The sequence below is a fragment of the Zootoca vivipara genome, chromosome 9, assembly GCF_965207765.1.
Source record: "Zootoca vivipara chromosome 9, rZooViv2.hap1.1, whole genome shotgun sequence".
NCBI lineage: Eukaryota > Metazoa > Chordata > Lepidosauria > Squamata > Lacertidae > Zootoca > Zootoca vivipara.
In genome coordinates, this window is record NC_142592.1 from 31,493,716 (window position 1) to 31,514,099 (window position 20,384).

The following is a 20,384-nucleotide window of genomic DNA, read 5'->3' on the forward strand; positions in this document are numbered from 1 at the left end:
ATTTAAGTTGCTGAAGAGGGGAATTCCAGGTCCTTGTGAATAACCTTAATAGGATAAAATAAAATAAAAAACTTTCTTCCAGTAGCACCTTAGAGGCCAACTAAGTTTGTCATTGGTATGAGCTTTCGTGTGTATGCACACTTCTTCAGATACTGTAACAAACCGTACCTGTAACTTAATAGGATAGAAGAAGCATGATGCCCGACCATTTTAGTACACTGTTATGGACTGCCCTGGGATCTTCAGATGAAGTGCAGTATACAAATTCAATTAATAATAATAAAATGGCAAGAAGAAGAAGAAGAAGAAGAAGAAGAAGAAGAAGAAGAAGAAGAAGAAGAAGAAGAAGAAGAAGAAGAAGAAGAAGAAGGAAGGAAGGAAGGAAGGGTATCCTTTCTAATATCTACTAATGTAAGTTTGACAACTGAATCTGCTAGGTGCATTAAAGAAATCCCAATGAATAATTAAAGTAATTGAATGCTACCCTCTCATCCACATCACCATACCCCTTAGGTACATGATATTGCAGTTTCACATCGTCCAGAGGAAATGTGGTGAGAACTATAAAGGAGTGGGAAGCAAACCTGTGTGCTGCAGCTATTCTATGTTATATAATGAAGCCATTATCCCAATTCCATACAGTGAATTTGCCTCCTTGCTATTGAGAACATCAGGCCACACTGACGGATTGCATAGCTTGCCATTCCCATTATTCTCACTTGGTTTGTCTGAAAATTAAGAAGTGTAAAATTAGTCTCTTCTTTGAATGCGAGATTGTGGACAGAGTGATAATTATCTCGCCAAAAATCTAGAAATAAGCACATTTAATTAGCTCTTTCCGTTTGATAGCCTTTATCTTTCTGATGCACCTTTAAATAAAGGTAATTATTTAAATATCTGGAGTCTATTAAAAGATGCATTAGCATTGGCATTTCAAAGTGTGAAAAAGCCTTGCAGCAACAACTAAACTAGAATATATAAAATATGTTTATCCATCCATCTATCTAACTATCAAGTCATTCATTCCCATATAGTGACTTTTGCATGGTCCAATTACTTATCATTGCTGTCTGGCTTGTAGTGCAAAAACAAATCCACTCAAGCAATAAGAGAAACTGGGAAAGAGTCCAAGAGGCGAGGCTGCAAATAATTTAAAAAGTAAATGCAATGTTCACCAGAAAAAGATAATACAGTACTTATCTGAGGGCACTGGGAGCAAACTTTTAGCACAATCATTCTACCATTCCGCTTATGTTGTAAGTTCTCCCAACATCTTCAGGTAATGGAAAGTTTGAAAACATTTCCTTGGTTGATTTCCTTCAGATGAGACCAGCGTCACCTCTAATGTTTTGATGGGCTGTTTTCCCCCCCAGTGAGAAAGAGGGGGGAAACAGGATAGGGTGTAATAAAGATAAGAAAATCCATTCTCATCCAGTGCAAGCTAAACCCGTGGACAGACTCTTCCTTCAAGAAACACAGCTGGAGCTCCACACATTCAATTGGGGGCATCAGTAAAGTGAAGTGGCAGGCTCTGCCCCCCCCCCCATCTTAAAAGCACTTTGACACACGTCTGCAATGTGCCAGTGTAAGATAGGGGTGAAGCTTGCTGCCATGAGGTTGTTCCTGCCCAATATATGCTTATTACTGAATGTGCAGAGCTCAGTCACACCTCTAAAAGGGGATTTAAAGATAGCATGCGTATGCCATGTACAGCTTGCTAAGGCTCATCTGAAGGAATATACGTTCACCCAAATAATCTTGCTCAAGCATCGCTATTACGCCTAACAGCAGAAATATGAAATTATTACTACTGCTGCTGATGGTACTGCATGCATAACGCCAGCTTGATATATCTGCCATGTACTATAGGTATTTTGTTATCTTTATTAAACAATATGTCTATGTTTAAAACCTTGTTATGATGCAGATTTGCAGCTTTCCACAAAAAGACAGCTTGTCACAAATATAGAAGTAATTATTTAATTAGATAAATCACCTCCCTACTCACTCGTTCTTCCTTTCTTTAACAGCATCTCAGCAAAGATATTTCATTTCATACAGCCCCAAAATGCTACCATGGAAAGCTGAAATAGATTTCTGGTCCTCAAACCATATTTACAGCAAACTGAGTCTCATACTTGACACACCAGCTTCACTTGGGATATACTATAATTCACCAAAATAAACTTGGTTTAAATTCTCAAAGGGAGTGCTTTAATCCTGTCTGTGTATTTTCAAAGAAACTGGAACTGGTGTAAGGAATGAGTGGGGGAAGCCCTCATACTGTTCAACATTAATCTGCACTGCAATATTCCTTCAAAGGGATGTGTTTATTCCTCCCAGTTCTGTGCTTCGGTCCTTGCGTAAAGCAATAGTTTTCACTAACGTTTCATTTCCAAAAAAGAAAAGTACTCTCCCGGGTTTACCTAGAATTTATTTAACCCTAGACAAGTTATGTGTGTGCAGGACAGAGAGTTGGCCAATTGCAATGGAAATCCATGCCCACATACATCCTTCTCAAGGCTGGCCCAAGATGTTTTGCTGCCTGAGGCAGATGACAAGATGGAGGCTACTCCCCATTCTGTATACTGTATAGAAGACAACTGGAGTGGTAGCTGAACCTTCTTTCAACACTAGTGATGGAATATCTGAGGCAGCACCTCATTTTGCCTAATGGTAAAACCAGGCCTGACTCCTCTCTTTATTACTTTATATCTTGAAATTGAGCCCTGGCTCAGGTAAATTTCCTATGCTTTCTGGTAATGGACTAAATTAGAGGTAAGGTAAAGGACCCCTGGATGGTTAAGTCCAGTCAAAGGTGACTATGAGGTACGGCCTCATCTCGCTTCAGGCTGAGAGAGCTGGCATTTGTCCACAGGCAGCTTCCCGGGTGATGTGGCCAGCATGACTAAACTGCTACTGGCGCAACGGAACACCATGACAGAAGCCAAAGCGCATGGAAACACCATTTACCTTCCCACCACAGCAGTACCTAGTTATCTACTTGCACTGGTGTGCTTTCAAACTGCTAGGTTGGCAGGAGCTGGGACAGAGCAATGGGAGCTCACCCCATTGCATGGATTCGAACCGCTGACCTTTTGGCTGGCAAGCCCAAGAGGCTCAGTGGTTTAGACCACAGCACCACCCACATCTTCCAAGTGAACTAAATTAGAAGACAACTAGGAATGGGTCAGCCTCATACCCACACACTCTCCTCTCATCCTCCTTTGCACTCAAAAATAAAATAAAATAAAAGGATTAAACCCCAATTTAGTCAAAACATACATGTGAAGGTGAGAGGAAGAGGAGTGTGTGTTTGAAACTGAGGCTCACTGCAGCCTAGTCCTGAACATCTGAACGATAGTTCAAGATAATCCTTTTAACTGGGTTAAAGGTAAAGGTAAAGAGACCCCTGACCATTAGGTCCTGTTGTGTCCGACTCTGAGGTTGCAGCGCTCATCTCGTGTTATTGGCCGAGGGAGCCGGCGTACAGCTTCCAGGTCATGTGGCCAGCATGACGAGGCCACTTCTGGCGAACCAGAGCAACACACGGAAACGCCGTTTACCTTCCTGCTGTAGCGGTACCTATTTATCTACTTGCACTTTGACATGCTTTCGAACTGCTAGGTTGGCAGGATTTAACTGGGTTAGAATGGCTCTAAATCCTGGTTAGCAATTTCCCCCTTTGCACTACAGTGCTTACATTTTGAGAACAGAGTAGTAGTAGCAAGTAATAATGCAAGCAGAGTGAAAAGGATGAAAGTGAACTAAATGTAGATCATCCCTATATCTTTAACGGTTGTGTAGAAGGAGCTCTTCTTTAAAAATGGAACAGAAGGAGAATGGTAGACAATCCTCCCACCAAGTGTGGCAGTGTTTCAGTTGGCATGCCCCCAGGGGATTTATATGCACTTACATCAAGCTATGGGGCATGAAGCTCAGTGCATACCATCTCGGTTTGCTGCCATTGCTTTTTTCAGTTTTAAGGGGAGGGGGCATATGCTTCACTGCTCTTAGACCTTTTCATCTCCAAAGTACTGCAATAGTCCCGGCACTGGTGGGATGCCATGCTCCACCACCACAAGTTATTACAGTCAATTGGCAGGCAGTGCTTTGGGTAAGCAACCCCTTCATGTTTTGTTCCCTACGAATCTGCTGATTATGGACTCATGGGACCTGTGTGCAGGATAAACAAGTAATTAATCAGGCAATCTCCAGGCTTTAATCGGGGTCCCCAAGCCACAAGTGATAGCTGGAGTTGCTTTGTGTGGGAGGCAGAGAAGTTGAATTTGCTGAGACTAAAGATCACTGGGAAAAGCAAAGTTACATTATGCTTGTTTTCCTAAACGTTTCAACACATTACACAAATGTTACAGGCAGGCATGGAGTAGGGTCCTACACACACACACACACACACACACACACACACACACACACACACACACTTATGCTTCTGCTGAGTGCACAGTAGCTGACTGTATTCTCTCTCTCTCTCTCTCTCTCTCTCTCTCTCTCTCTCTCTCTCTCTCTCTCTCTTTCTGGTGTACTTTGGCAGTAAATTTCTTTTACAGCTGTGATTATGATTTGCATTTTGAGAGCACTGGCTTAGGAATGAGAGATGTTTAATAGGCCTGGCAGTTATTGATGTAAATACTTGAAAAGGTGATGAAGATTCCAGTGTCTTCTGCTTGTGAAGCAAATACATTTTAAATAAAACAGTGTCACCATCGTGTAACAAAGTGAGTAGTATTACAAGTATTCGCTTTTATAAAATACATACTACACAGGGCATCAATAGTATGTTAACTTTTTTCTTATTTGGATATTATCTGGATTTGTTTTCTGTATTATTTTTGCAACCATTCAGAGAACTTGATCGCAATGGGATGCATTAAAATGCTGTAAATAAATAAAAAAATAGGTTAATTGTGCAATTGCCCATATTATTTCCTTACAAAATGCAGGCTAACTCTTTTCTGCCACGTTGGGAGTTGGCCAACTTTCCAAGACCACCTTCTGGTAGTGAGTGTGGCAAAAGTCAGCATGGTGACCAATGAACACTCATGCACCATGCATATTGACCACATGCAGACAGCACACACTAACACCACTTTTCCCTCTCCCTCCCTCCCTCTCACTCACGCAGAGAGAGAGAGAGAGAGAGAGAGAGAGAGAGAGAGAGAGAGAGAGAGAGAGAGAGAGATGTATCCAGCATTCAAAACTCTCATTGTTCTAGGTCAGGGGTGTCAAACTCAAATTCATCGGGGGCCGCATCAGCAGTTTGGTCACCCTCAAAGGGCCGGTTGTATCTGTAGGACTATGTGTCCACTCTTTATTATCATAAATTATTGTCACTGCATTCAATTATTACTGTTTTTTGTAAAAATGTAAGTAATAACTAACATAGTCAGAATAATGGCAAGTAGATATTCAAATGTACAATTATTGTACAATTTATTGAAAAATGATTTTTGGTAACTGCACTGGGTGGTGGAGGCTCGCTAGGGTTTCATGCAGGAGCTTTGCAGAGCTACTGGTACCTGGAGATGCTGGGGTCCTTCTGCATGCAGGACAGATGTTCTGCCAGTGAGCCACCACCCTTCAACAAAGGGACTGGCTGAGGTTGACTCACTGGAGCTGTTCTCCTGGTTCCAGGGTTTAAGGGCCAGAAGTATAAAGCAGCATCCTATGTTTCTGAGGAGAGGGAGAGGGAGGGGAGGGAGGGAGGGAGGAAGAAAAGAGGGAGTGGGAGGGAGAGAGGAAGGAAGGAAAGAGGGGAGAGAAAGAAGAGTAGGAAATAAGGAAGGGAATAAAGAAGGAAAGAAAAAGAAAGAGGGAGAGAAGACAGAGATAAAGAAGGAAGGAAGGAGAGGGAAAGAAAGAATAAGAATGAGGGAGAGGAAGAAAGATGGGAAGGAAGGAAGGAAGGAAGAAAAGAGGGAGCAGGAGGGAGAGAGGAAGGAAAGAGGGGAGAGAAAGAAGAGTAGGAAAGAAGGAAGGGAATAAAGAAGGAAAGTAAAGAAAGAGGGAGAGAAGACAGAGATGAAGGAAGGAAGGAGAGGGAAAGAAAGAATAAGAACGAGAGAGAGGAAGAAAGAAAGGGAAGGGGGGGGTCGTCGCCTTGATTCAGCGCCAGAAAAGAGTGTGAAGGGACCCAGGGGCAAAAAGCATTTCCCGTGCAGTGTGAGGCAGCAGGTGTCCGTTTTAGGAGATGTGTGTAAAGCCTCAGAGTTGCACGTTCATGAGGCTGAGCCGCTGCTGAGCTCACGTTCATGAGGCTGAGCCGCGGCAGGAGAAGAAGGAGGTGAGGCAAGAGGAGGAGAAGGCGGCGGCTTGCCGGGTCGGTGCCCGGCAGCGCCGTACGGAGAGTCCCGAGCCTCTGGGACGCAGCAGTGCTCTGTAGCACTTTGAATCCTCCTCCTCCACGCGGCGCTGCTGGGTGCTTTGTCTGTGCTTCAGCAGCAGCAGCAGCAGCCGTTTCCAGGCGCCGAGCCGTGGCAGGAGGAGGAGGATTCAAAGTGCTACAGAGCACTGCTGCGTCGCAGAGGCTCGGGACTCTCTGTGCGGCGCTGCTGGGCGCTGACCTGGCAAGCTGCCTCCTCCTTCTCCTGCTGTGGCTCGGGGTGCTCCATGCAGCGCTGCTCCAGCCGCCTTTCTACCCCCCCAGGCCCCAGCTGTTTGTCGGCGCTTTGTCGGCGCGGCGCTTCAGCAGCAAGGTCCCGCTGCTGGGTCCCGCTGGCTGGGGCGCTCGGCGGGCCACATGACGAGGTCTGGCGGGCCGGATTTGGCCCCCGGGCCTTGTGTTTGACACCCGTGTTCTAGGTGCATTTTGCAACAGGGAATTTCATTAATGCAAGCAGTTTCTGAGTTCTAACTGCCACTGCTGGAAGAAATGGAAGATTTTTTTTTCTCTGCCTCATGAGAATATTAGGGGGGCGGGCAGGGAAAGTATGGCTTTGGGTTTTTTGTTTTTTTGTTTGGCTTTTTTGCAGTATTCAGATGAGGACTTGACCATGTGAAAAAGGGATATAAAATTTTAGCTGCAGTTCATTCATTTTCAGCTTTGCATTCTTGTTATTGAAAAGCACACCTAGACACCAAGGGCGTACCCACCATGCGGCAAGTTAGGGCAGCTGCCCTACTCTAGAAGCAGGGCTGGTGGGCAGAGGCGGAGCACAGCCCGGCGGAGCGCGAGTTCGCCATTCCCGCCGCACCGCGCCGCACCCTCCCTCCAGCTCCCCGGCGCGCCCTCAGGCAAGGCCAAGCGCGGCGGGGAACCAGGGAGCGCGGCGCGGTGGGCGGGAACGCCGAACTCGCGCTCCGCTGGGCTGGGCTCCGCCTCCGCCCACCAGCCCTGCTGCTAGGGAGGGGCACAGCCCGGCGGAGCGCGAGTTCGCCATTCCCGCCCGCCGCGCTGCGCCCTCCCTCCAGCTCCCCGTCGCGCCCTCTGGCAAGGCCAAGCGCGGCGGGGAACCAGAGAGCGCGGCGCGGCGGGCAGGAACGCTGAACTCGCGCTCCGCTGGGCTGGGCTCCGCCTCCGCCCACCAGCCCTGCTTCTAGGGAGGGGCACAGCCCGGCGGAGCGCGAGTTCGCTGTTCCCGCCCACTTTGTGGCCCCTCCCCTTTTGTGCCTTGGCCCCTCCCCTTGCCCCCCCTAGTTTTGATCCTGGGTACGCCCATGCTAGACACTCCATTGCGGCACCCATAACTTAATTTAGCTCTTAGCTTTCATATCTCCGTTTCTAACACTGGTTGCCAATCCCACCACCACCACCAATAAACAGATGTTTCCTTGTACTGTACTACATTTTTTTCTTCCTATTGCAGTGCTGGGCTAGGAGGAAAGACAGCTCTGTTCTAGCCCAGCACTGCAACGGGGTGGAAAAACAGCACCATTGTAAAAAGGTAAAAGCTCTTTCTTGCAATGGTGCTGCAGCAGCCAATGAAGAGAGGAGTTTCCAAGTTTGATAGAGTGTCTTTGGCAGCCTGTGCAATCAAGCTTCCAAATTGCACGTGGAACCTACATACATAGAGTTGTGCCCTCCCCCCCCCCCAAAAAAGTGTGGACAATGAGGTCTGGGGCCAGCAAGAAATACAGTGATGAGAGTGGGGCCAACATGGACAGCCCCCCTTTGCCTTTCATGATTGCTGATCATGTGAGAGGCAGTGGGTGATTGGGAGTAGAATAACTGTAATGTGTAAAATACATACGAAGAAGTGGAGGTGGTGGGAAGCATTCTTCATATTGCATTTTTCAAATGCTTTTTACTAATCCTGTGGTTGCTCAGCCAAGTGTTTTGGGGAAAAAATAAGGATTTTTTTCATTCAGAAGGGACAATGTAAACTGTAATGCAGATGTAACAAAGCAAGCATATTCCCCTTTCTCCATCAAATTTCATTGGAATTGCTGCTTATAAACTTAACTACTGAACAATCAATATTTGTGGCTTTGGGGAACTTTTATAGGATTTATTAAATATATTGATTTGACAGTAGTCAGCCATATGATAATAAATTGATATTTATTCAGCATGCGCAATGAGGATTTTATTGATGTAAACTGCCTTGTGATTTGTAGAATTGTGCTGAAATTATTTCAGAACAGCAAGAAATCTCTATGGATGGTATTAGAATTTAATGCCTAAAAGCATTTGTATGTTAATTTGCATGAGGGTTTTTTCATCTTCTGTACAGTATGAGAGAAATCTCTTGTTGAAAATAAATATCAGGGGAGCACAAATACAGATTTAATCTTCAGTAAACAATATGTAAGCGTGAATGATGACAAGAGTCATTATGTGGGAGGAATTTGCTTATTCATAACTATGGCGAACAGAAAGGGTCCTTAGTCATTTTACTGCAGTATTTGTATGTCATAAAAGGTAAAGGGACCCCTGACCATTAGGTCCAGTTGTGACCGACTCTGGGGTTGCGGTGCTCATCTCGCGTTATTGGCCAAGGGAGCCAGCGTACAGCTTCCGGGTCATGTGGCCAGCATGACAAAGCTGCTTCTGGCGAACCAGAGCAGCACACGGAAACACCGTTTACCTTTATCTACTTGCACTTTGACGTGCTTTCGGACTGCTAGGTTGGCAGGAGCTGGGACCGAGCAACGGGAGCTCACCCTGTTGTGGGGATTCGAACCGCCGACCTTCTGATCGGCAAGCCCTAGGCTCAGTGGTTTAACCCACAGCACCACCCGCGTCCCATTTTGTATGTCATACTGAAGCATAAAGTTTAAATCTTGTTCATTCACATACTTTTGCAGGTTATGATCATATCAGAATTTTTTTATACATTACCACAAAGTTATTAGTTAGATCTACTTTCCCTGAATGTCACATCTTACTTTTTAGCACATAAGAGAGTAGGTTAGAGATGGTAAGTTATGACCAGTGCTTTTCTTCTTGAAAAAGAAGGTTGCTGGTACTGTGTACCCTTGAGTACCCCCAGAAAACAACAACATGGGTTATGACCCCAACAGCAATGTTAGTTTTAGATCACATTGACATACCCCTCCACTGTCTGACAATGATTGTTGCTCGAGATGCAACAACTATTTTGGCTTTGCCTTCAAATTATGGTACAGTGGTACCTCGGGTTACAAACGCTTCAGGTTACAAACTCCGCTAACCCAGAAATAGTACTGGTACCTCAGGTTTAGAACTTTGCTTCAGGATGAGAACAGAAATCGTGTTGTGGCAGCGCGGCGGCAGCAGGAGGCCCCATTAGCTAAAGTGGTGCTTCAGGTTAAGAACAGTTTCAGGTTAACGGACCTCTGGAACGAATTAAGTTCTTAACCAGAGGTACCACTGTATTTTTTCCCCATGAGGATTTCCCTGGATTTAGTAAGGTTATACCGGTAAACCTTTTAACCATCCCATTGTAGGCTAGACACTTGCTGTTTGCCCTCTCCAAAAACATGGATTTGTATCACTGAGTCTAAGGAAGCTCCAGCTATGGAATGTCAAACATGTTGGGTCTAACAATAAAAGAAAAGCTGCATAACAGATGCAAACTCCCAGATGATTATGAATTAGAAGTGACATAGATTGTGCTTCATTTATGCATGTGACTGCACTTACTTTTTATTTAAATCTACACCCCATTCAGGTTGCTCAGGGATGGGGAACCCTTTTCACTTTGTGAGTCACATTCCCTTCTGGGCAACCTCATGAGGGCCACATGGGAGTAATGGGTGAGGCCAGGGGCCAAAGTGGACAGAGCATTAAATATAGTTTTTACCTTTGTATAGCAGGCTAGGTTTTTGGGGTTTTTTTTGCACAGTCACATTCACCTTTCTGTCTTCTATGCTGGCATGCAAGAAGCATTGCCAGAGTTCAAGGACATACTCAAGGAGGGCTGGTGTGGGATGTAGCCTGGGGAAAGTAATGAGTTCCAGGTAAAGCGGTTGATTTGGCCCCCAAGCCTGAGATTTCCCATTCCTATTTTAGGAGACAGGAGGAGGTAATTAGGCAGGAATGCAGAACAAGGAAGCAGCAGCCTAGTTGCAATAGAAACTTGAGTTTTGAGAACAAGGAGAAGGAAGGGGGAGTTCAAGGGAGAAGACACAGACTGACAGCTTAAGCTCGGACTCAGAGGGAAGGCCACCGGAAATAGCCCATCCCATGACGCTTAGGCACGCAAGAATTAAGGAAAGGAAGCGAAAGTGGGGCTTTAAATGTGGGAAGAGGAAGGGGCGGAACTCAGACTTGGCAACAGCTAATTTGGAAGCAGACGCTGAGTGACTGCGCTCCGTAGTGATTTGTGTGTTTTGAGCAATAAACCTGAGTTAATTACTGCCGGAGTTGTCTCGCTTCTGTGGGAGAGACCCAACCATTACATTTTATCTTCATAACAACTACAGGTTGACTGAATTAAGTGATTGGCTAAAGATCAACCAGCGACCTACATGGGGACTTGATGGTGAATGCTGAGTACCCTAAAAGCCAGCGGCAGAGCAAGCCAATCGGGCACCTGGGGTGGTGCATGTGCCCTGCGCCCAGGGGCGGGGCCAGCCAGGGCAGGATGCTCCGCAGAGCCTCTGAGGAGTCAGCCTGCCTCCTCCCACTCAGCCGCCCTACAGCTGGGGGGGGGGGGAAGCAGCCGGCAGACCATTTGGGGCAGCGCAGAGCCTGTGGGTGCCCAATCCACTGCATCACTCCCAGGAGTGATGAGTGACTCAGGCACGCTGCAGGCCCCGCAGTGAGTGCTGCCCATCATTTTGTCACCCTCCTCAGTGGTGACATCCAGGGCAGCCCGTCCCCACCGCACCCCCTTCCTCCGCCCCACTAATAGCTCAGGTGTTCTGTGCCATCTCTGTGACGGTGCTTGTTTAGGTACTGCTGTAAATCTTAGCTCACTGCACTGTTCTTCTTTTACTTTAGCTTGCTGTCTATTAAATGTCTTTGGCATACACCAGTTAGAAGCTTTATAGCAGATCTCAGCGCATTTGTGCATGCCTCATTAAATGTAGTGACCTCTAACTGCACTGTGAGTCCACCGAGGATAGTTCCTGGAGATCTGAAGACTCTACTTGTTTCACTGTTTTCCCTTTCTTTAAAACAAAAAGAAAGGAGAGAGAGAGAGAGATGTAGCACTTTACATTGGCACTCCCAATACAATTTCCAAATGTGATGCCAAAATTGGAAGCAAATAAATTACAACATTTGACTTAATTTTTAATTAACTGAAAGTCATCACTGCAAATTATGTCTTCCATTACAAGCCAGAATTCTCAACTGCCAGACCTGAAATAATTAAGCAATATATTATAATTAAGAAATGTAATTTTAATTTAATTATGATATATCATACAACTGTTTCTGATTTAGTTGACATTCATTGAGAAACTGCTATAATATCCAATAACACTCCAATATGCAGCTGGCTTTTCATATTTTGTTTCAGAGTATCTGACAGTCTCCAGAACCCAGAGAGGTGCTGTTTCTCTGTTTGGAAACAGCCAGCTTGCAGTGAAAATATTTGTCACCTAGGTTGCAACCCCCATGCACACTCGCTTTAGGAGAAAATCCCATTGAAATTGTGATAACTTCCTTCCAAATAAACATTTCTATTCATTCATTCATTCATTCATTAAATTTGCATACCACCCTTTATCCAAAGATTACAGGGCAGTTCACAACGTAAAAATACAATGCCATGAAGGTGTGAGGAAAGCTTCCCTGGAGAAACCATTTCACAAATGGGAAGCCATTGCAGAAAAGGCCTGTTCTTGTGTTTCCATCCTCTGGGCCTCTTGTGGAGGAGGCACACAAAGAAGGGCCTCAAGTGGGTTCAGGTTGCAGGGTCTAGGTTGATTCATATGAGAAGAGGCAGTCCTTGAGGTATTACGATCCTGAGCCATTCAAGTCCATTACCAAGGCAAGACAACGGCCCAGCACATCCACTGCCACACCTGCAGATGTAAAGGAAAAGTACAGCTGTGTGTCATCAGCATATTGCTGATATCGTACTCCAAAACTCTGGATGTCCCCACTCAGGATTTCCATGTAAGATGTTAAATATCATGGAGGTTAAAATCAAAACCTGGGGAACCCCACACCGAATTCCAATTAGCCAACATGGTCAAAGATGATGGGAGTTGCTGTAGTTCAGCAGCAACTGGAGGCCCATGGGATCCCACCCCCGACCTTGCTATTGCCCTGTGATGCTTTTGTAGTACGTATTTGGTTCATTCACTTGCACACACAAAACATAAGCAGAGGCGAACAGCATGCACAGACCTGGCAGGCAGCAATTCTGCCTCTCTGTCTCCCTGCCTCTGCTGCAAAAACTGCTGCTTTAGTCCCTTCACACATGCACACCTTCCGTCTCTCTTTTGCTTGGGAGTATCAGATGTGCTTCTGTCTCCAAACTCTGGTGGCTTTCCAATCCCAAACATTCCAAAGAGATCTCTGTATCAAGAACATAACTTTAAACAATTAGCTCCCATAAGGAGACATCGGTTGCATATTCCCCATACATTTAAAGCATGTAAAGCAACCCCCCAAAGAGTCTAGGGAACAGGAGAAATTGTAGCTCTGTGAGGGGCAAACTAGTTTTTAGGATTCTTTGGAAGAAACCATGTGTTTCAAGTGTATGGTTTGTACATTAGCACTGGCATTCCTGGGCAGTTAGAAGGGGAAGAGGGAATGGGAAATACCATTGAGGAAAGTGCCTTCTACTCATTTAACTGTTGGATTCTATCCATATTGCTTAACCCTCTCTATTCCCTGCCTCCTGCAAAAAGTAAATCCAGATGGTACATATAGCACAGTGATTTGATGTGGTGGGTAAGGTACCAACATACAAATCAATGGCTTGGATCCTGTTTCGGTCACTCATTTGCTACATAAGCTTTTCAACCCGCCCCCCAGTGCAAATGTTGAGCCAATTATCTCCCTTTTTGGAATTACTGATATCTCACTTTGAGATGCAAGCATATGCATAGTCATTACTGTTGGAAGAATAAAGAGTTATAATTTGATTCAGTTACCCATTTGAACACTTCCAATGGCATCCAAGGGAATGCATGGGTAAGTTAGATGACATAGAATTTTCTTGTAAGTTGTGTTTTTATTTATTTATTTATACATACATACATACATACATACATACATACATACATACATACATACATACATACATACAGCTGGATGTGTCTTGAATCTCTTGGTTTGATGTGTCTTTCATTTTATTCATCTGGGAGGAAGGTATTGGGTTGGGTTTCTTTTTTTATTGTTTTAGATAATTTCCCAGTGGGAAGCTACAGGCTTAGTTCTTTCTGGAAGAGTGCAAACAATAGTATACACAGAGCAATAATGAGTGATTGTTATCGCTCCAATCCCTTTTCTCTCTGGTTTTCTGAAATTAAAAAAAGAGAATTATTATTCAAATGACTCTTATTTAGGACATGGCATATCATCAGAACAGCCTGTTCAGAACTAAAGCAAACATTTGAGCCAACCCTCAGGCGCTATTCGGATTGTTCTAATCAAAGCTCCATGAAAGTGCTTTGCTTTATGCTATAGCTCAAGTGAAGGGATCACAAAATGCCTGTGAAAAAAGCATTAAGTTGAAAGTATGTTAATGTAGGAGTATATTTATTTAAACACTGTGGGTGTTCCAGTCTGGAACTACCTACTGATGCGGTGGTTTCATCAATATACCAAAGAGAAAAGTAAATAATTCAACAGAACATTGTCTGAGGCAAATGTCAGGAGAAGGAAAATTGCTTTCAATAAATATGGCTCAAGAGTAAAACAGAGCCGATTTTCCAAATAATGTACAGTTTAGCTTACGTAAGGCACACCAGTGGTTGCAGAGTTTGGGAAAGCTCGAAGGTGTTTTAATTATACTGTTGCAATTACTTCCCATTTTAGCAACTAGCAGTGCTCTGAAACTTTCCGTACCAAGAGACAGATACAAATAATTATGCAAATGCAGTCAACTGTTTGTATATATGGAACTGCTGTCGGTTAGTTTACTTATACTTTCAAAAGGAAAGGGCAGAATCCAAAGTTTAAACAACAGATGCCTAGCCATATTGAGATATCCAACAGAAATAACTGTTTGTGGCTCAGAAGCATTGAAAAGGAGTCGAGACATAAGAAAAAGCATCAGCTATTACCTTCTGGAAAAGTCTATTTCCCTGTGGCCTAATAAATATTGTATGAACCAACATGAAGCAATATGGTAATGATGTGATATTTATCCAGGGAGCAGGTGCACCAATTGCAGTTACTGCTCTCTAGTTTGTGGTTGAGCAACAACAGCATTTTAACCTTTTTGAACATTCCCCTCCCTTCCTCTGTTTTGTTTTCAATCTTAGTTTCCCTGGGGACTGAAATGGCAAAAGAAAGTCAACCTCAGGCCCTGGCGGCGCTACCAGGCACCACTGTCGCTTCTGCGCTAGCAAGTAATGTCACAGAACCTGCGGCTCCTGGAGGGAAGGGGGGGCCGAAAGAAGATGCATTCTCGAAGTTGAAGGAGAAATTTATGAATGAATTGAACAAAATACCATGTAAGTAAAAACCAAAGCTGGGTAGAAAATGCCATCATAATTGCTACTGTTGACACTCACAAACTGCTCAAGAAACACACATAATGGTCCTTCATTGAATCAGAGTGAAGCTTAAAGAATGCTATTTATTAATTAGCTGTCTTCTACTGCAAAAAAAGGCACATGCATGCATTGATTTCTTTAAAGATCTATATTTGCCTTTTGTTTAAGACTCTCGAGATAAATTGCAGGAAGTGGCACTGATAGTATGGATGGGATCAAATTCTGCTTGTTCGTTAATCCAACTGACTATTGCTATGTATACACTGTGCCTTTAAGTCTTCCCCTCAAAGAATTATGGGCACTGTAGTTTCATACTGGTTGGTGGGAATTGGAAACTCTGTGAGATGTAAAACCATAATTCTTTCAGGGAAATGATACAGTGCATTTTGTATATGTATTAAAGGTATAGCACATACACAGCCTAAAGCTCCAATCCTAGGCATGCTTGCTAGGGAGTAAGTCCCTATAACACAAGGGACTTACTTGTGAATAGGATTGCAACAAGAAGTAAAATAAAGTAGAAGAAAGGAACAAATTTAGAAACTGGTACAGACACAACACATAGGCATGTGTAAGGGATGGAACCAGGCTCTCATCATGATCACGTGACATGACAAGGTTCCAGTCACATGTCTTGGTAAGTTAATGGTGTACAGACTACTCCCACCTCGTTCTTCTATACTAGTGAGCAGGTGGAACGAGCCAAAATCCTTGAGTTAGTGTTATGTCTGAATTGGGAATTATGTTTTATTTTGCTCCAAACAAATCTGCAGCTCAGGCTTTTCTTGGCTTCTGAATGAAGCAAACATCAGGCTCCTATTTCAGTATAACAACAAGCCAACAATAGCTGATGGATGCTCCTGCTCTTCTAACACAAAGGAGAAAAGCGGGAGCAATCTGCTCATCCGCAGGAAGGCATTAACCATGGATACATGTGGTGAACACAGCCAGTTAGTGCTCACCAGCAGTAGAGTGGTATGAAAATGGCTGCTTAGCCAGTCATGGGGTGGGTAGCTGTTGCAGCCTGTCATGGCAGGCTCCTATCCCCAGGAAGCAACACTGGGGATAGGCAGGCACCAGTTGTGGAATCCCTTGGCTGGCTGCTTGGATTGGCAGGCTTTCGTACTATCCATCCATTTGAATTCTGGCCAGTCAAGCAGGTTTCACTCTGGTTTACTCCCAGCCTATAAAGGCTGGTTACGCCTCACTGTAAGGGACTGCAGTCTGCAATTTAGTGTTTATATTTGCAAGGGATTGCTGCTTGTAATATGTTCTTTCTCACCTTCAAGGTTAGGGATGCAGCAGGCTATTAATGAATGAATAGAAAAAGTGTTGGTGACTCATTACCATCACTATTTAGCCTCTCCTGCAACAGTCAAGCTTGCCTGTTTTTACCCAAAAAAAGTGGGATAGAAATATTAAACTAAACTAGAAAAAAGTTCTCTTTTTTTAAACCTGAGGCCAAGTAAAGGTTTCACAAAGTAGTGACAAAATGGAAGTGGCTTCAGAACTTGAAAGGATGTGAAAATTTCAGGAAAAATATCCTTTAGTAGCCTTGATTGATTGGTTTTCTTCAAGTCGCCTGTGTGTTAATAACTCAGCTGCCACATTATTATTCTAAAGGAAATGGAAAGAAAGCTTCTTATGGATCACCACACTTCAGGTATTATCTGCAACCAAATCCAGTAACAAATAAGTCAAATACCTGTAGTTAATTCTGGCAGGTTCAAAAGGATGTTAGAATATCCGCTATGGATGCTGAAGAATTGAGCCCCCCACCCCACCCGCCATTTCACAGTATTTCAGTCAATAAAAATCAGGAAGCAGGTATGATGTTTTTAGGCTGAAATATGCCTTACCCCTTTAGTAGCAAAAAGGGATTTTAAAGGCCACAGTTTGTATCTCATTGCTATCAAATTTATATAGTATGGATTTTAGTTTGGACCCTCCCTGCCCAAAAAAACCCAAAGTCATTAATTGCAATAAATTAGCACAACAGAAAACTTAGCCATGTAGGTTCAGACTATAGCCACTTATTTGCCCATAATGGTATTACAGTTTTCTCTCCAGTTTTGTCAGTGGAGTGTTCAGGCATTTGTTGCTGACAGTTTAAATGTTCAGGGTGGCTTGTCACGTTGCTCTTTATACTGTGGATAAAATAACCTGCAAAATTTAAGCATGGGGACATGGGTGTACCTAGCATGGGGCGGGGGGCAGCTGCCCCCCCAGAAGCAAAAAAAATTAAATCGTCCTGCTTCACGGTGGCTGCAGCTGAGCTGGAGACACGTCGGGGTCCCGCAAGAAGAGCCTGAAGGAGCTCAGCAAGGCGCAGCGGCCCGCTAGCCTTCTGGCTGCCCGGGGCAGCAAATCAGAAGGCACCCCGCCAGAGGGATGGGGCGTCCGTCACACGCATAAAGGCTAGTGGGAGGTCACTGGGAGGAAGGGACCCACGCGAAGGGAAAGGAGGAGCAATGGAGACAGGGAAGAGGCTTCCTCCTCCTCTCCATTTCTCCCTCCCCTCCTCGAGCTCCAGCGTGAGGGCAGCGTGGGAGCCGCGTCCCTAACCAGCCCAGCCTAACCCCGGCGGCGCTGCCACCACCACTTACTGCTCCTGCCGGCTGCGGCCCACCGGCGTGCCCAACCCCGCTGGCCCCGACTCCGAGGGCTGCACATGGGCCGCTCCTGGCGGCTGCAACAATAGTCCCCAGCGATGCAGCGCCTCAGCAGCTCCTGGGTCGGCGCGCCCTCCGAGCGCGCAGCAGACGCCACCACCGCTTCTCTTTGGGCTGCAGCGGCAGCAGGAGCCATGGAAAGGGGAGGGGGCTTCGCAGCAGGAGGTGGAGAAGGCGGAGGGGCTCTAAGCCGCAGAGCCAGGCCTTGCCCCTGGGGAGGGATGGAGGGAAAGGAGGGCGGACCTCAGCTCGCGCCCCTGCCGGGTCTGTGGGAAGCAGAGGCAACTTGAGTGCACAGCTGCTCGGCTGCTCGGCTAGCCCTCCCTCTCTCCCTCCCTCCCCCTCCTACTCAGGCGGGGCAGCCGTCGGTGGAGGTGGCAAGGGGGCGCCGTGTTGCCCCCCACAAAGTGGAGCCCGGGCCCTCCCGCCCCCATATTGTGATGCCCCTGGCCGCACATGTGCGCTCTCCCCCGGGGCAGCGCCCAGGATGAAACTTCTTCCCAGAGTCAGTTTCACATGGGCTCCGTAGCCCCGCCCACATTCCTACTTTGTGGCCCCTCCCCCCGTGCCTTGGCCCTGCCCCTGAACGACCATGGCTTGCCCCCCCCCCAGTTTTGATCCTGGGTACGCCCCTGCATGGGGATGCTATAAAGCAGGTTTCCTCAAACTCGGCCCTCCAGATGTTTTTGGCCTACAAGTCCCATGATCCCTAGCTAGCAGGACCAGTGGTCAGGGATTGAGGAAGCCTGCTATAAAGCTACTGAAGAAGAATGGTGCAGCGTTTGTTGTTGTTTTTTAGTTATGCCAATGCATGCACTCTGGTTGTGAGTTTCTGATTAGTGTCTAACTGTGCCCATGCAAGTTTCCTCAACTTTGATTGGCCACAAAAAATAGTTGTACTCGAATACTTCTTCCCCCTGCCACACAGGACATTTTCAAGCAGTTTTGCAGCAACAAGTGCCATTCCCTGGCTTTTCTTAAATAGGAAGGCCCTGTAATTAATGTTTTCTATCTAAATCAGAAAGGAAGATGGTCCAATAGTATATAAAATATAACTATATCATTTTAGGAGAACAACATCCTTAAGTCTGGAATGTATAAAGAGTTACTAATGAGGAATAGTATGGAGAAGAGAGCAGGGGATAGGTAAAAAAGGTAAAGGTAAAGGACCCCTGGACGGTTAAATCCAGTCAAAGGCAACTCTGGGGTTGCGGCACTCATCTCGCTTTCAGGCCGAGGGGGCCGGTGTTTGCCCACAGACAGCTTTCCAGATCATGTGGCCAGCATAACTAAACCACTTCTGGCACAACGAAACACTGTGACGGAAACCAGAGATCCAATAGTACATAAAATATAACTATATCATATTAGGAGAACAACATCCTTAAGTCTGGAACGTATAAAGAGTTACTAATGAGGAATAGTATGGAGAAGAGAGCAGGGGGTAAGGAGATGTAGAAGTTAAAGATCCAAAAAGGTCTTTGGTTTTTCTTTTAAAAGTGGTGGTAGCCAATTGATGCCTTTGCACTCATGGAACAGCTTTTGTTGCAGCAGACACCGCCACTCATGGAAGTGGAGGAGAGGCATTTTTGCCCCAAACACTGTCCCACTAACAATGTTTACAAAAAGATAAATTTGCCAGTCTTAGCTGCTTTTGTATATAGAATAGAAAAGAGTGCAATTGTGTCTTTGCAGCAGGCAATTATTATTATTATTATTATTATTATTATTATTATTATTATTTACTAATTTATCTGCCCTTCACCCAGGGCAGGTTACAACATTAAAACAGCCCTGAGAAAGATAGTTTTTTTTAAACGGAGGGAGGTAATGGAGAGTCCTTAACCATTAGCCAAACTGCTCACCTTTGAAAAGTCTTGGGAACATTCTAGCTGACACTAAAAACTAGACAAGAATGACACCTAATTCTACTGCTATCATCTACGAAGCCCTACCTTGGGCAGCCAGAGATCTAAACACTGCAATAGATGGCACCTGAAACTAGAGGAATAAGATGATGAATAGGAAAATGAAATAATGTATATATCACATTGCAATTGTCAACACTCTGTACGTACTTTATCTCACTAATTATTATCTACCTGTTTTGAAGCATTTCTGAGGTAGTAATATGCTTATTAAAATCAAATGCCTATCCTGGCAAATAGGTGGTGAATGCCTACTTTTGTGACAGGATTTTAATAAGGGTCTCCTGACACCCCCAAGACCTCCTCTAGCACCTCACTGTGATTATTGCTGGAAAACTATTAAAGTGACTGTGCCGATGTTTTGCTGCATTATGAACATGTCAAGTTATGCCAGTTCCTATTAAATTGCGCAGAGAATTAAATTTGCAGCTGGAAAACTGTGACAGTGTACTTCATTGGTTTATTTTTGAGGCTGGAGTTGGGATTTTGAACTTTAAAATATTGGGATTTTATATTAGAACTAGGCAGTGAAGCTCTGATCCTGCAAGTGCTGGGTTTGTGTAATTCACATTGTTATCTACACATGTCCTGAAGGCACAGAGCCCCAATGGGTGCTTAATATGTGATTTATGTAAAATAACTTCTTATTCTTTCCTTCTGTGAATGGCATTCAGTTAAGAGCTTTTAGAAAAACTCATGTACATAATGCATTATGGAA

At 44.9% G+C, this 20,384-nt stretch overlaps 1 protein-coding gene across 2 annotated transcripts in view; it reads left to right on the plus strand.

The window, feature by feature from the left end:
* SYT1 (synaptotagmin 1) overlaps window positions 1–20,384 on the plus strand; it is a 339,802-nt gene that overhangs the window by 203,355 nt on the left and 116,063 nt on the right. For both annotated transcript variants that reach the window (XM_035127518.3, XM_035127522.3), the window contains exon 3: window positions 14,833–15,024. In XM_035127518.3, the coding sequence (XP_034983409.1) occupies window positions 14,850–15,024 (175 nt within the window). In that variant the 5' untranslated portion in view covers window positions 14,833–14,849. The remainder of the gene's footprint in view (window positions 1–14,832; window positions 15,025–20,384) is intronic.